The 15,092-nt window shown below is 41.8% G+C and overlaps 1 protein-coding gene across 2 annotated transcripts; it reads right to left on the bottom strand.

Moving 5' to 3' along the window:
• Positions 1-9,855: 9,855 nt before the first annotated feature.
• On the bottom strand, positions 9,856-14,046 carry kcnk15 (potassium channel, subfamily K, member 15). Of its 2 annotated transcripts, XR_007449728.1 has the most exons (3): positions 13,333-14,046; positions 11,368-13,148; positions 9,856-11,232 (listed from the first exon to the last, which is right to left on the bottom strand). XR_007449728.1 is itself a non-coding variant. In XM_049582244.1 (2 exons), exons 1-2 carry the CDS (start codon positions 13,613-13,615, stop codon positions 12,139-12,141), a joined length of 1,293 nt encoding a protein of 430 aa, XP_049438201.1. In that variant the 5' UTR covers positions 13,616-14,046; the 3' UTR covers positions 9,856-12,138. The 2 variants fall into 2 exon arrangements, 1 of the variants encoding a protein (XP_049438201.1); XM_049582244.1 differs by having other exon boundaries at positions 9,856-13,148.
• Between the last annotated feature and the right edge of the window lie 1,046 nt (positions 14,047-15,092).

The raw sequence follows: 15,092 nt of genomic DNA on the forward strand, positions 1-15,092 counted from the left end.
TCAGCAGAATGGATGTGATTATTTTGTCCTCTTTTGTGTGTGCGTGTGTGTGCATGTGCGTGTGTGTGTGTCTGTGTCCAATTTATTTGCTCACATATCAGTTTGAAGTAAGTGTTTAATTATTGTGTTGTTTGAGCCACGCTACAGCATGCTCTGTCAACATTTGTACTGAAATGAACGATGAAAGATTTTGCATATAAAAATCTCATATTGATATTGGCCTCTTCTTTGGTATCTGTTCAGAGAGATCCTAATTGTTATTCATCATCGTTTACCTCCATCTCATACTCAGATCAGTGGAGGCAGAAGTAAAGAGGATGGGGAGGCGGGGAGTTTGGGGGGGGGGTAATGATGGCAAACAAGCTACAGCTGGGCAAACATAGGAGGCACATTGTGCGAGCCATCTAAGTGTGTCAGTGCCTCCCAGTGGTGACTACAAATGCTGCATGACTTATGCATCTTCCCTTCAACCCCCAGCTCATTTTTAGTAACTCTAAGTCACATGTATTTCCGTGACTTATGAGATGATGCAGGATGAAGAGTGGAGTAGTTTTCATTGCCAGTGGGAAAAAGCAGAGCATTTGTCTCAGCCTGTACTCATCAAACTTCAGAGAATTACACATGAAGAGCAATTTGCGAGTAAAAAGGTTCTTCGCTGAGTCACATCTCCCTCTCTTTTGTCATGGCTACAGAGCCAAGTCATGACAGTGAAGAATAAGACATTTATTGAGTGACTTGCCCCTCCTTGCAGTAAAGTCGAGAAAGAAACTTTGATTTAATCACATAGAAAGAGCCGATTTGGAGAAAACACTGCAAAACTGCCCTCCTGGATGCCCCTATGGTTAATAACATACGGTTAACTGCCCTCGACGGTGGCCCAATGTGCAAGAGAACACCATAAAGTGCCCTCTAATTGTTCATCTCCACAGTTTAAGATCTTTTTAAAGACCCTCAAAGATTTCAGATATTTTACCTTCCCAACAAACAATCCCATAAAATGTACCAAATGGTATTAAAGCGTCTTTACAACTTTCACATTAAATGAGCTGTATACAACATTCAGAGCATTTCTGAATGCTCAACTCTTACTGAGCTGGTGGTTAGTGGCTGACAGCCCTAACAGCAACAGCCACTGGGTCAGAACCATGGATGTATAAAGAGAACTGGATACAGTATTGGAAGCAGGACCCTGTTTATTCTCATCAAAGTTGTTCAGTGGTGCATGAAGCTATTAAAACTCGATCTCTGCAGTATGAAGTCTTCTTCATCATTGGGCCCACAGAGAAAAAGCACCAGAGACTTTCTAACACGTCCTCACTCCACCCTCGTCACATATCGATGTTTGGTCATGGACTTTCTACGTCCAGATGCAACGTGCAAGGTACCCTGGGTGCGTTAGTTGTTGACGTTCTGGGACACCGTGTCAAGTTCTGCCTGTTACATGCATTGTCTTCTTTAAAAATACACTTCTGTTTTCACAGGAAATATACCGTTTACATACAGTCTCTTTCAAAATAAACGCACTCATCGCAACAAACGCAACATCTTTTTGCCTTCAACAAGAAACACACATGGATGGGTTTAGGAAAAAAAGAACAAGGTTTGGCTTTAGAATTTTACAGGATGCGAACGCTACTCTCCCATTTGTAACTTTTGTTCATGTCCCGCCATGTATCGACATTAAAGGACGGCTTTTTCATCCGTGTCTGACAACGCAAGTCACTGCCCAAGCACTGGATTTCGACGACTTTGGAGTGAGAAAGGGTTGGACTTTCAGTGGCCGAACGGCTAACTTCCAATTTAGCTTTCCACAAACTTGTTGGGGGATAAAATTGATTTAATGCTGCAACTCCTCTAGACTTAAGAATTGTTATGGGACCAAATGGATCAAATCCCAATAACGAAACAAATAATTTCATGGGGGGTTGTGACGCTCAGAAAATGTATCGACTTATTAACAGATCAGTCTTTTCTCGCCCCCATTCATCACATGACGGACCTGGACGTTGTAATTCCACATTTGACCACTGTATAAAATTGGCTTCAAAGCCCAGCGCTGTTCCCTGGGGCTTGGATGGTGTTAAGGACCACTCATAGTTTCCACATTAGTGTGTACTTGAAGGTCAGCTTTGGTCAGTGTGATGTACATGTCATCCAGGTCTACAAGGGTCTGAGCAGACCCCTTAACATGCAAACTGTACGCATAGCAAGTGCACTGACTGTGCATGCTCCAGTTACAAAAAATAATCTTGTTTTACACTCGAGTCCAGTCCAGAACTCTGCTGTGAAGTTACTTTCGAGCTGGATATTGGACAGACAATCACTCCTGACCCAGCAATGTCTTCTAATTGCAGTATGAGGACAGTAAGCTCACCTCCCAGCCCTGCCGGGGGCTGACATGGACCCACTACTATACCACAGAGCAGTGGTTCCCAACTGGTCCAGCTACAGCGTCCAGACTTCTCTTTAGTCATTAGTTCACACAGTTTAATACATTCAGCATCATACTTGCGTTTCGCTATGTTGTCGAGCTAGTTTGCTGTCTCTGTCAAGTAGTTGTCCGTTCGTCACTCACTCTACAGCATCAAACAGCACCTCAAAATAAAAAATCTGTGCAAGAAATTCACTGTACTTAAAAATAAAGTGTGTTTTATAAAATCTGACTCATTTGCAGGTCCAGAATGGACTCCACACCCACATCTGAACCGTGACCCACCAGTTGGGAACCACTGCCATAGAGGTTATTACATATTATTAGTTATTTTAACCTCTTAATTGTACTATAAATAGAACCGTGTGTGCCCACACCTGTCTGTAATGATGTTCAGTGCGAAAATATTTCCAAGCTCTTAGCAGTAACTGTCGTATAAGCACAGTACAGAGCGATGGCGATTGGCTAATCAGTGGGATACACAAGAAGCTGGGATTATAACACACACAGAGGGAGCGTGACTCAATTCTCTGCTCAGGACGCCATCAATCCACTCTATCTTTTCATTGCAAATTTTAGTTATTAATCCTCTGATTGTCACGTACAGCTCCTTTATTTAAAATGGCACAACACAATATCACAGGTCACAGGTGGACTGGTGCCGATCAAGGCCAATATTTTGTACAGTCCATTACAACATAATGCTCAGCTCTAAATCTGTGGTGCCGTCACTGAGGAGCTACTCTTAAGACACCTCTGGAGCTTTTTTATATTTAAGAATATTTTCAAGTCTTAAGAAAACTGATGAATAGTTTTTATTCTGCTTGTGACTATGAGCTAAAGTGAAGGATTTTTACATTCTCAAATTTCAAATGTTCACAGACTGATAGATAAATAAATAAAGGCCCTGGGATGTATTGCAGCACATGTTTGTGATCGTCATTGTCACATCTCACAGGAGTTTGTTGTACGATGGTTTTAAAGCTTTGGTTTTACAGCTTTTGACGCCTGCTCTCTCGCAGCCATCAGTTGCTAAATGGAACACACGCTTTAAAATTGACCCATTATCTGTGTCACACTAGACGTCTTTTGTAATCTCAAGACATATGCTATACACGTGGGTATATATGTGGGGGAAAAATAAACACAATAACATACAGAAAAGTGGCATCACTGCATGGGAACTGCTCATTCCCTTTTACAGGGGAAAAAATGTAATAACAAGAAACCTGAAGCGAAAAACAGGAGGCTTAATGTTACTTTCCAGCAGACTACAATTTTATATTTTAAATTAATTTGCAGTAGTCCTCGGAACAGTATAATTATCTCTCCACAGATTACTACCAGCAGCTTCCATTTTGATGAGTCTATTTGGTTATCCCTTTCAAGATCATTCATTTTAGCAGGAGATGTAGCACTTCACTTTGATCCATGTCCTTGGGCACAAAAAACCCTCTCACAAAACCTAAAATTGTTTGGCCAGATAATAAAATGGCTGCATAAGATGAAGGGATTCTTCTGTCACCGGGGGGGGGGGGGGGAATTTTCGTGGGTCTATGTTACGCTAATATATCAGAAAAGAAAGATTCCCTCTCTGTGTGTTTCAGCCCATTTCAACTGGATTCTACCTTTTTGGATACAAAGGAAAATGCTGCAATTATAATAAACAGTACACACAATTTAATTAGCTGCAGGATAATACCCTGATTTCACTAAAACTCATCCTTTCTAACCCAAACCTCTTATGCAAGGACATCCAAATGAGATTAACATGTGAAGTGGCCATGCGTAGCACCCCATGCCGTGTGATTTGTAGCTGTTTAAGCCTCTGTGTTGTAAAAGTTTGGGCATCTCTGCTATAATCCATCACTGTAAACTAAGTGTGTCCTGGTTTGGTGCCAACACTTTCTTTGTAGCACTCAGGCAGTTGGTTTGATAACTGGTTCCCGGAAAATTAATATTTGAATCGATGTATTTGGTACGAACAGCGAAGCCTAATTGGTATTAGAAATGATAGCTACAAATGTTGATTTGACAGATATTGATTATCTAATGAAATTATGGCAACAAGGCCAGTCAGTGGGAACAGAGTCTGTAGATAATGTAAGCTCAGTACAGCAGTGCACTCAGAGGAGTCGTTTAAAACCTGAGTTACATCTGTATTTTTCTTTAACTCTCTGTTTGATACAGCGATACCTGACAGTAAGGAGGACGTGGGAGTTTGGCCACTGAAGGCCAACAAGATGACGTATCAGATTCAGTTATCTCAGAGAAGAGATTCAGTTTCTTTCTGCTGACGGTGGCCAGAGAGATACCTTAAAGGGACAGTGCCTCCCAAAATCAAATCCTCCTAAAATCTCCTCTTATCTGCAGTGCTATTTATCATTCGAGACTGCTTTGGTGTGAGTTGCAGAGTGTTGGAGATATCGGCCATAGAGATGTCTACCTTCTCTCGAATGTAGTGGAACTAGATGGCAATGCCTCTTTCCAGAAATCATGACCCAACTGACCCTTCGCTAAGTCCCGCACCCGGACGTAGACATTTATAACAGAGCATTGGGCCGGCTGGATACTCGTTACCTGGAGAGGTTGGAAAAAGATACACGTTTCTTCCCTGTTCCAAAACCAAAATCAAACCCTGAAAAGTGTAGGGTTAGCTAGCTAGCTACTGAAGATATAGCCTACTGAATGTATACACATGCTGCTTTTGCTTTGTAATGATTATAACAGTGAAACAAAGACCGACCCTGCTGTTCAGGAACCAGTGAAGGGAAGCAGGGAAACTTTGCTGATATTCAACCAGCTCTGTGTCATCACAGTGTGTGCAGATGAACAGTGTTTGACTTCCCCCGGAGATCCCTGCCCGTCCAAATGCTGGCAGCAGCACAGGGGTGAAGCCAAACACCGTTCATCTGCACACACTGTGATGCCACACAGCTGGTTCAATATCAGCAAAGTTTCCCTTTATATTCATTGTCTTGTGTGGCGATCAGCAGTGATGTGGTGGTTCACTTTGACACTGTGATCTGCAGGCTATAGTTCGGCTTTAGCTTCTAACTATCTTTGTCTTTTTAACCTGTTGTTGCTGCTGAGTCAGTTTGACATCCTGGATATATCCTTCAAACACAGACTGTAGACCCCTCTGTCTGCTTCTCTCTGGAATCACTCTTTCATTTCTCCAAAAATATGATAATATTTCTTCAGGGAGTGCAGTTAGTTACAGTGTGGGCTCCATGCTTACTCCGACAGTTTGGACCATCACAAAGGGGTGGGGCTAAGTGAAAGGTCACTTTTGATAGAAGAAAGTATCACACTCAGCACTGATATTGATGGTTCTGGTGCCTTTATTTAAAGGATCAAAATTATGGTTTGGTTCCCCACTACCCCATTTTCTGCTTTTGTCTTCATTCAAACATCAAGGTCATGTTGCTATTCTTCATTCTGTACACACAACATATATTACATGTCTGTCCATCCTGGTAGAGTGATCCCTCTTCTGTTGCTCTTCCCGAGGTCTCTAACATTTTTTTTCCGTTAAAGGTCTTTTGTAGGAGTTTTTCCTCATCCGAATCGAAGGTCTAAGGACAGAGGATGTTGTATGCCACACAGATTGTAAAACCACCTCCGGCAAATTTGTTTCTATATTTGTATTCTATATATTTATATCCACATAAGATCTGCAGGGGTGGCTCGATGAGCTCCAGAGTATGTCATCATGTGGTTTTAATTGTGAATTACTTTCTGAAAACAGGAGGAATGCCCGAGCTTTTTGTAATATTTGAGTTTCTTATGACAGATTTCCTGAAGTAATAGACGAAACAAAGGTCTGGAAAGGAATAAAAGGTTTTGTTATTTATTTAATTTGTGATGACAGGTGCCTGGGGGACGAATATTATGTTTTGCTTGAATGTATAAGTACAAACATTGTTGAGAATAGAAAGTAACACCAGCCAAAAATCCATATTCTAACTTATATCATTACTGCAGACCGATAAACCAAGGACAATATGTAAACAGGCTGATTTGAGTAATGTTCTGCCTTTAAACGTCTAACTCTGTGTTGAAGATTTGTTCTGGTTGTTTACCATCATATAGCCATCTTACACTATGTATGTACTCCACACTACCATTTGTGTTCTGAATCTGAATACAGATAAAACCGACTTGACTTATGATGCTTGTTCAGCATGTGCGAACTCGCCTGGTAACGATCTGGACTAGAGATCAAGAGGCCCCTGACACTATGAGGTCCCTGGTTTAGACATTTATGGGCCTTTAATTCCTACAGCTCAATGTTCCCACAGATGGCTGCAGGCAAAAACATAAATTCTATGCATGTTGATAAAATACTGTTCATTGTGTCTGAATTAAATTACACTTTAAGAAATGAACACATGGATGAACATCAGCCAGCTCTCTGCGGCGGATGCTGCTGCTGCTTGCTGCTGCATAGATATATACTGCCCTCTAGTGGCTGAATGTTTTATGTCTCACATTTCCCCACACCTGTAGAGGGCCCTCTTGTCAAAGTTATTGCATTTTAATCATCTTCCTTTTCCTGTCATGAGATCACACAGACTGATGGAAATCTTGTATGTTTAAAAGCAGGCAAAGGCTCTGTGCACACATTGAAGAGCAGCTCAGAATCAGAGCTTGTGATGTGACAACGTAAGGAACAGAGGAAAAATTTCTATCCCCGAGCAGCCGGAGCAGATGGCATTTCATAACCAATCACCATTTTAGATTCTATTGCCCAATCACTTTTACATTTATATGTAAAGTAGCTTACTTTTCCAGTAGATCAACAGATGGCTTGAAATGTATGCTCGGGGACACTTCCATAAAGACTTCATGATTTCTGTTCCTCATTTCAAACCCAAAACAGATTTTAAAAATAGCAATTGGAGGCAAATGTGCAGGCGTTAAGAAACATGATGTGATTTTATCTGGTGACAGGAGAGGAGGTGTGGCGTTTAATGACTTGAAGTATCGGCTGCTGTACTCGAGAATGGAGGTGATTTCTTCTTTCTGTTGTTGTTATGGACATTTTATTATTTGTGTCATAGCTCACACAGACAGGAAAGCTTGGGAGAGTTAGAGGAGGTAAAACAATTAGGGGTCCTAAAGCCAGGGACTCCCTGAGTGAAGGAGTTTCGACATATGTGGATCCTTTACTTAAGCAGCAGTACTGCAATATAAAAATACTGTCTTATAATTAAAAATCCTACATGGAAAATGTCACTTACAACCATGTGCACTGCTAAAAAATTCAATAAAAGTTCTTTAATTTACTCCTCTGACAAAAATACATCATGCCTCCCTTGAAAATTATGAATTTTTGATCAATTGCTCTGAGGTTTTCTTTCTTTTTAATTAATTTAATAAAAGAACACATTATAAGCAAAATGGACGTTATGTATAAAAAGTCAATGTACTCATAATTCAGAGTGAGCTGCAAAGAGAGTATTATATTATTATTACTTCTGGTGCATTCATGTGTAAGGAGCCTTTTACTGTTATCGTTGGAGCTGGAGACAACTCTAAGTACTTTATAGACAGTTGGTTACTTTAATCTGTAACAACCAACATATTTTATACCTTCATATTTTTTCTAAATAAATCTGACTCTGTAAAGTAACATAAGTTTTGATTCAAGTATAATACTCGAGTAAATATATTTTGTTAGATCCAACTAGATGTCTCTCCTTGTCTGCACTGATTTTTGATGGCTTGTAGATCAAAAAAAAAAGTTAAACTTAGTTGTTAAAAGTGAGCTACATTTGGTTGAATGTAGTTGCAGGTAACCATTTGTTCAGCATCATTTCATTAGATCTGAAACACACATTTTTAAACCAAATTTAAGATAGATTTTTGGACGAACTATCTTTTTCCTATTCTAGTACTGTGGGTAAGTATAGAGGTAAGTAGTATTATTTTGTTTAACCTTATTTAAGCAGGAAGTCCCACTGAACATCTCTTTTACAAGAGAGACCTGGCCAAGGTAGCAACCAGTCAAAACACATTCAAAATGCAATACAACATATAATACAAAAATCCAAAATAAAACAGCAGCTATTCACACTTAAGGCCACTCAAGAAAAACAAGCATATGTCTCTGTCACCACTTTCTTTATCATGCCTGTTTTTAATTTTAGATCTTTTTGAAGATTGTTCCACGTCCATGGTGCAGAGTAGGAGAATGTTCCCCAGGTCTGGTTACATCTGGGGTACATTAGAAAGCAACAGCCTGAAGGAGCGTAGCTGGTAACTACCTGAGCTGACATAGAGAAGGGTGCAGAGGTAGGCCCGACGTTTGCCCAATATTGCTTTATAACTAAAAAGTGCTGTTGTCTGTGAGTGGTCAATGATGTCCAACCCACCAAATCAAAGAATGCAGTGATGAGTAAGTGACTTTGCATTTGTAATAAAACGTAGAGATGTAGGTTTTTCTGTAGCAATGTGGTGTTTGGAGTGAGTTAAGGTTAAGGTGAGGTTAATCTACATTTTGCCACCAGTGCAAGTATAAAGTAAAAAGACAGTATTAGGTCCAAATCTATTGACAGTAGTTTGGTTTCCTTATCATTTGGCAAATGTTTGTCAAAACACAACTTGTAAGAAGTTAAATGACCCTGTCGCTTGACCTCAGGGCTGCTGTTGTCTTGTTGCTTGTCTACTATTGTTAATGTCTTTCTGTGCAAAGCTGAAATGTGTATGTAATGTAAGATGTTCAGATGTACGGCCTGTTTATGCTTTGTTCAGCTGTAATTTATTCTGCTTTAATTGCTGCCCACGTCTGTGTTCAGTGTGTGTGCACCTTTGTTTTAGTTTTGCTGTATTTTATATGCTTTACATCATTATTGTTTGTAAACTTGTTTCTTGACTTTAGGCTGTCAAACTCACACCAAGCCAGGTGCTACAGATGAAAACTAGCTTCCAGGCTAATTCTGGCACAGAGAGCTCGACTCATTTTGACAAAAAGAAATGGATAAATGAAAATAGATAAAATGTTTGTGGCAATTAAGACGTCACAAATTCAAATTTAACAATATTTTATGACTTTTATAACATATAACATTTTTAAGGACCTGCAGACACCCTGTAAGCCCGTTTTAACCTACACATCCACCTGTCTTTTGAGATCATCAAATCAATGCATGCTGGGTGTATCATCTCCTGTAAGTCAGTTAGCCACCATAATTCTGTCATAAGGTATCTAAAAGTAGTATCGCTAACCTCATTTCAGCACTTATTTCCCTCTACCACTGCATTAGTCATTTTTCATCTAAAGGAGATCTGGTTGATAAAAACACAAACAGAAAAGAGGAGGACAAACAGACAGACACAAAAAGCTGAACCACCTCATACAAAGAAGCTCAAACAATCTTTGATAAAATAAAGTTCGTCACACATTTCAACCCTTTCCTTTGGTTTAATAAAACAATACTGTAAGAGACATCGAATCCAACTACAAACCAAGTCTACATGGAAACAACACCTCCCCGTCTGGAAACTGACAATTGTTCCAGGACTTTAGGGAAGTTTACTTGTAACCTGCTACATATCTGTTGTCTGCTACATCCATTACATGAAAATCAGTCCTGTTACAATCATTATCTCTTTATATTAGAGTGCATTCGTGCTGAACAATGCACCAAGTTATTCTGAACCCCCCTCCCCGTGATAGGTAATAAAAGGATTTATTAAAGTCACTGAGCTAAGAAGCCACATCTCTCATGTGCTTGGTGAAAGTTATTTTAAGGCTTTTTTTTTTTTAGATATAAAAGGAAAATGACATCATCTAGCTATGGCATGAAAAGTGTTGTTGTCTGAAGCAGGAGCAGAGTCCACTGAGGATCGTTCACATACCTTCACTGAACAGTTATACAGTCATTAATAAGCACTATTTCCAAAATACTTCTGTTAAAATGATGATAGATTAAAAGCCCAGCTGTTTACATCTGCACATAGCACTCATGCATTCACATTGTGTGCTATACATTCTCTGTAGCATGCACTGCACGTTCGCTTACATGCGAGGAACACAGCAGAATCAATAACAGAAATAATGTTGTGGTAAAAAAGGATAAGAAATTTCATCCTTGCTTAAATCTCCAGTGGGTAAGATTTAGGGGGATTGAGTGGCATCTAGTGGTGAGGATGGCAGATTGCAACCAGCTGAAACCTCTCCCGGTTAGAATTCTGTCAGCGTTCATTGTTCAGGAGGCTTTTCTCCTCCTCTCCAAAACAAATGGACTGAGTCATTGTAAACAACCCCGTCTTAAACAACCCCGTCTCAGTCGTCAAATCAGGCGCTTGGGCAGTGACTAGCGGTGTCGGACACCGACGAAAGAAGCCGTCCTTTAATGTTGGCATTATACATGGCTGGTTGCTGTCATAGTTTAACAGCGCTAAGTGGCATCATGGGGAAACGCAGCGAGACAAGAATGCAAGTTAAGGCGGCGACTTTCATCTGTGAGAGCGGTGTTCGCGTCCTGTAAGATTATAAAGCCAAACCCTGTTTTTTTTTTCCTAAATCAAATCACGTGTTTTTGTTGCCTAAACCTGACCACGTGTTTTTGTTGCCTAAACCCAACCACATGCTTTTGTTGCCTAAACCATACCATGTTTTTGTTGCCTAAACCTAACCATGTGTTTTCGTTGCCTAAACCTAACTACGTTATTGTTGCCTACACCTAACAATGTGTTTTTGTTGCCTACACCCAACCACATATTTTTGTTGCCTAAACCTAACCACATGTTTTCGTTGCCTAAACCTAACCATGTGTTTTCGTTGCCTAAACCTAACCACGTGTTTTTGTTGCCTAAACCCAACCATGTGTTTTCGTTGCCTAAACCTAACCACGTGTTTTTGTTGCCTACACTCAACCATGTGTTTTCGTTGCCTAAACCTAACCACATGTTTTTGTTGCCTAAACCCAACCATGTGTTTTCGTTGCCTAAACCTAACCACGTGTTTTTGTTGCCTAAATCCAACCACGTGTTTTCATTGCCTAAACCTAACCACGTGTTTTTGTTGCCTAAACCTAACCACGTGTTTGTTGAAGGAAAAAAAAGTTAATTTGCGCTGTACTGACGTAGTGCATTTATTTTGACAGAGACTAGTAAATGTTACATTTTTTGTGATAACGGAAGTGTATTTCGAAGGAAGACAATGCATGTAACAGGCAGAACTTGACACGGTGTCCCAAAAAGAAACAAACCAAAAATTAAAAAAAGTTAGTGTTTTTTCAACACTCGTTGCGGAGGTGCTGCTAACCACAGCCGCTGATGCAAAAAATGTGAAAATGCAATAAACGCTAATGTCCCTGTCTAGAGCCAGTGTTTGGTTTGTGCATTCTAGGCTACTGTAGAAACATGGCAAAAGATGGATGATGGTCTACACAGCCTATGTAGATGTAAACAGCTCATTCTAAGGTAACAAAAGCACGTTAATTCATATTTTCAGGTGATTATACACTAAAGGAAACATACTTATCATATTCCATGTCTGCCAGTATATCCCCCTAAATCCTACACACTGGACCTTTAACAAATAAAATGATCTTCAATAGCCACAACAGACAACTTATTCGTTTAGCAGAATCAGTGTCTTCTGACATGCACAAAAAAGGTGTAACACAAAATACAGTGTCACTGAAAATACCGTCTACAGTCTGTGCAAACACTCTCCTTCACTATATTGCTCCTTACACTGACTTTCTCCTCGACCGAGGGAATTCCCGGAAGCTGTGCCCGGGAGAGAGCGTGCTTCCCGGGGAGGAGAGTCCAGTGTTGTCCCTGGAACCCGGTGAGCAGCTCTGGATCCTATAGGAGACTGAGTTGTAGTATACAGAGTTGATATGGCAGCCGTGGTGTTCACTGTGGGACATAAGAGGGCTATCACAGATCCCCAGACGGTAGCACACACAGGAGCAGAGGGAGCTGAGGCTTGAGTTCGGCCTGCGTCTGCCCGCCTTGATCTGAAAATGCAGCCTGTGTCTGCAGGGGCTTTCTCGTCTCTCCTGATCCTCCGCCGGGGAAGCGATGAGGTTGGTGCGGCTGGTTCCTTCCTCCATCGGGAGGAAGAGCGTACTGTGGCTGCGACTGTGCACCGTGTTGCTCCTGTTCCTGTCCCTGTGGCTGCCTCTGTTCTGGTCCCCCACACCATGGAGGCCCACAGTCCCATCCAAAAGGCCTCTGTCCCTCTTCAGTGACGCCCTCTCTTGAGCATCCCTCCTCTCATCCTCAGTGTTCATGGTGAGGAAGCGAAGCACCACCAGGTTCAGGAAGGCCCCGATGACGGTCAGCCCCACCAGGATATACATGAAGCTGAACGCCACGTAGGGCGTTTTCTCCTGGAGGTCCTCCTTTTTCTGCAGGGCCACAAAGTCCCCGAAGCCGATGGTGGTGAGCGTGATGAAGCAGTAGTAGTATGCATGGAAGAAGCTCCATCCCTCGAAGTGAGCGAAGGCTGTGGCCCCGACGCACAGTGTCCCAATGCAGGACAGGAAGCCCACCAGGACCATGTTCTCCATGGACACCTCAGTGTGTCGACAGCCCAGACACTGCTTCGCTTTGTGTAGGAGATAGCGCACAAATGTGTTCATCCTTTCACCCAGGCTCTGGAACATGACCAGGGTGAGAGGGATTCCCAGCACAGCATAGAACATGCAGAAGACCTTTCCTGCGTCTGTGCCTGGTGCTGCATGTCCATAACCTTAATGCAGAGAGAGGGAAATGAGAGGTGGCTGTAGTGTAGCAACACAGCAGGGATCAGTTGTATTTTTATTTTAATTAGTCTGCAGTCAAATGATGAAGCAGTAAATAAAATGCTCCTCTGTAAATAGCAGCAGAGTTAATCATCCAGAATCTCTAAAGATAGAAGCATTGCATCAACTTACCAATGGTGGTGATGACTGTGATGGCAAAGTAGAAAGAGCCAGCAAATTTCCACTGTCTCCCGGCGCGATGGGGCTCAGCTTGCAGCACCACTCGCTCGATTTCGCGGTAGTCGTCCTCGGAGAAGCGGTACTTCTTCTTCATCTCGCTGCGCTTCTGCTCCAAGATGCGCCTGCGGGAGCTCTCCGTCTCGGACTCCAGCGCGTCAAACACCGCGGCGCCGACCAGCAAGTAGGAGAACATGCAGAGGATGAGCGACAGGGTCCGGACGTTTTGCTTCTTCATCCTCGGCGTCGGCGTGAAAGTGTGGGAGCAGACAGGCACAGTTACAGGTGGTAGTCTTCCTCAGCGTAGACTCCACATTGGTGTTGGAGCCTGTTGCGTGAGACGTAGTAGCAGGAGAGGCGTGTGGGGAGATAAAACCAGGAAATCTGTGTCGGCAGCTTCAGATGTCTTGTTTATGTAAAAAAAAAAATGAATAAAAAAAAGAGGCGCATATCCTGCTGTGTGTGTTGAGAGCGATCGATGCTCTCCACACCGTCATCTGTTTAAGCAAGTCCTCAGCTCGCCTCCTCGCATGCGCACAGCAGACCCAAATAAAAAGCTGTGTGTAATGTAATGTGATGTATGAATAAGACACATAGTAGCCTAAGCTTTGGCACCGATGCTCAGTCTTCTTATCACAGCTGTGTGCAACAAGTGAAGTCCCGACTCGACCCGGCAGATACCAATCTGACATGAGGAGGGGGGTTCAGCACCGCGGACAGAGACCAGCAGGGTCCACATCTCAACTGGCCTCGAAACTGCGCAGCCAAGGAGGAGACATCCAGAGGCTGAGGGACATGGACAGACTGTCTCAGGCAGCAACACAGCATCACAAAGCTATCCTATATGTAAGTTCGTGGATCTGGAGCTCAGCTGAATATTGCCCAGTTAACATGCTGAAAACTAAATTGTTTTCTTAGTGTTAATTTGCACAAAACATCAGAAGATAAAACATGGATTGTGTTGGGCTTGTAAAGACATCTAATAAATAAATAAAATAAAATAAATAAAACTAAAATTCGTTTAACCAACTATTGAAGAAATCAGCTCAAAAATAAATAATGAACATGGGTGGATTATGAGATAATGAGTCCCTGGGCACAGATGTGCAAAGGGCCCCACCACCTCTCATCCCTTTGTTGTCTTTATTCATCTTTTTGTGAGTTTGTGTCACACTGTAGTTGTTTTGTGTCTCTTTGAGTCCATTTTCTGTTTTATTTGGTCATTTTATGTCTCCTTGTGGTTGTTTTGCCATCATCTTAAGTTATTCTGTGTCTCTTTGTAGTCAATTCATGTCCTTTTGTGGTTGTTCTGTGTCTCCTTGTGGTTGTTTTGCCCACATTTAAAATTATGTGGTGTCACTTTGCAGTTACTTTGCACCTTTTAGTGTCTCATTAGCTATGTTTCCATCCAAAAGTGATTCGAATCATTGGGAAATGCGCATTATAAGAAATACGAATCCTGTGTGTACGGACTTTGGTGAAAACTACGAACTCGCGCGAGTTTTCCGCAGAACCGGAAACAAAACAAGTCTCACATTCTTCTTCTTCTTCTTCTTCTTCTTCTTCTTCTTCTTCTTCTTCTATGTTTTCTGGCGGTTGGCAACCAGCTTGTAAATGCATTACCGCCTTCCCGACCCGGAGTGTGGATGTCGCTATGGACAGAGGTGTGTTACGTCAGACTTAATTCGAACATAACAGTTTCCATCCCCCATTCT

The sequence above is a fragment of the Epinephelus fuscoguttatus genome, linkage group LG7, assembly GCF_011397635.1.
Source record: "Epinephelus fuscoguttatus linkage group LG7, E.fuscoguttatus.final_Chr_v1".
Classification (NCBI taxonomy): Eukaryota; Metazoa; Chordata; class Actinopteri; order Perciformes; family Serranidae; genus Epinephelus; species Epinephelus fuscoguttatus.

Excerpts from the sequence above, each read along its gene's own strand:
- kcnk15 (XM_049582244.1), bottom strand. The coding sequence starts at position 13,615 with ATGAAGAAGCAAAACGTCCGGACCCTGTCGCTCATCCTCTGCATGTTC. Across the intron at positions 13,149-13,332 it reads CACAGTCATCACCACCATTG|GTTATGGACATGCAGCACCA; the intron begins GTAAGTTGATGC and ends CTCTGCATTAAG.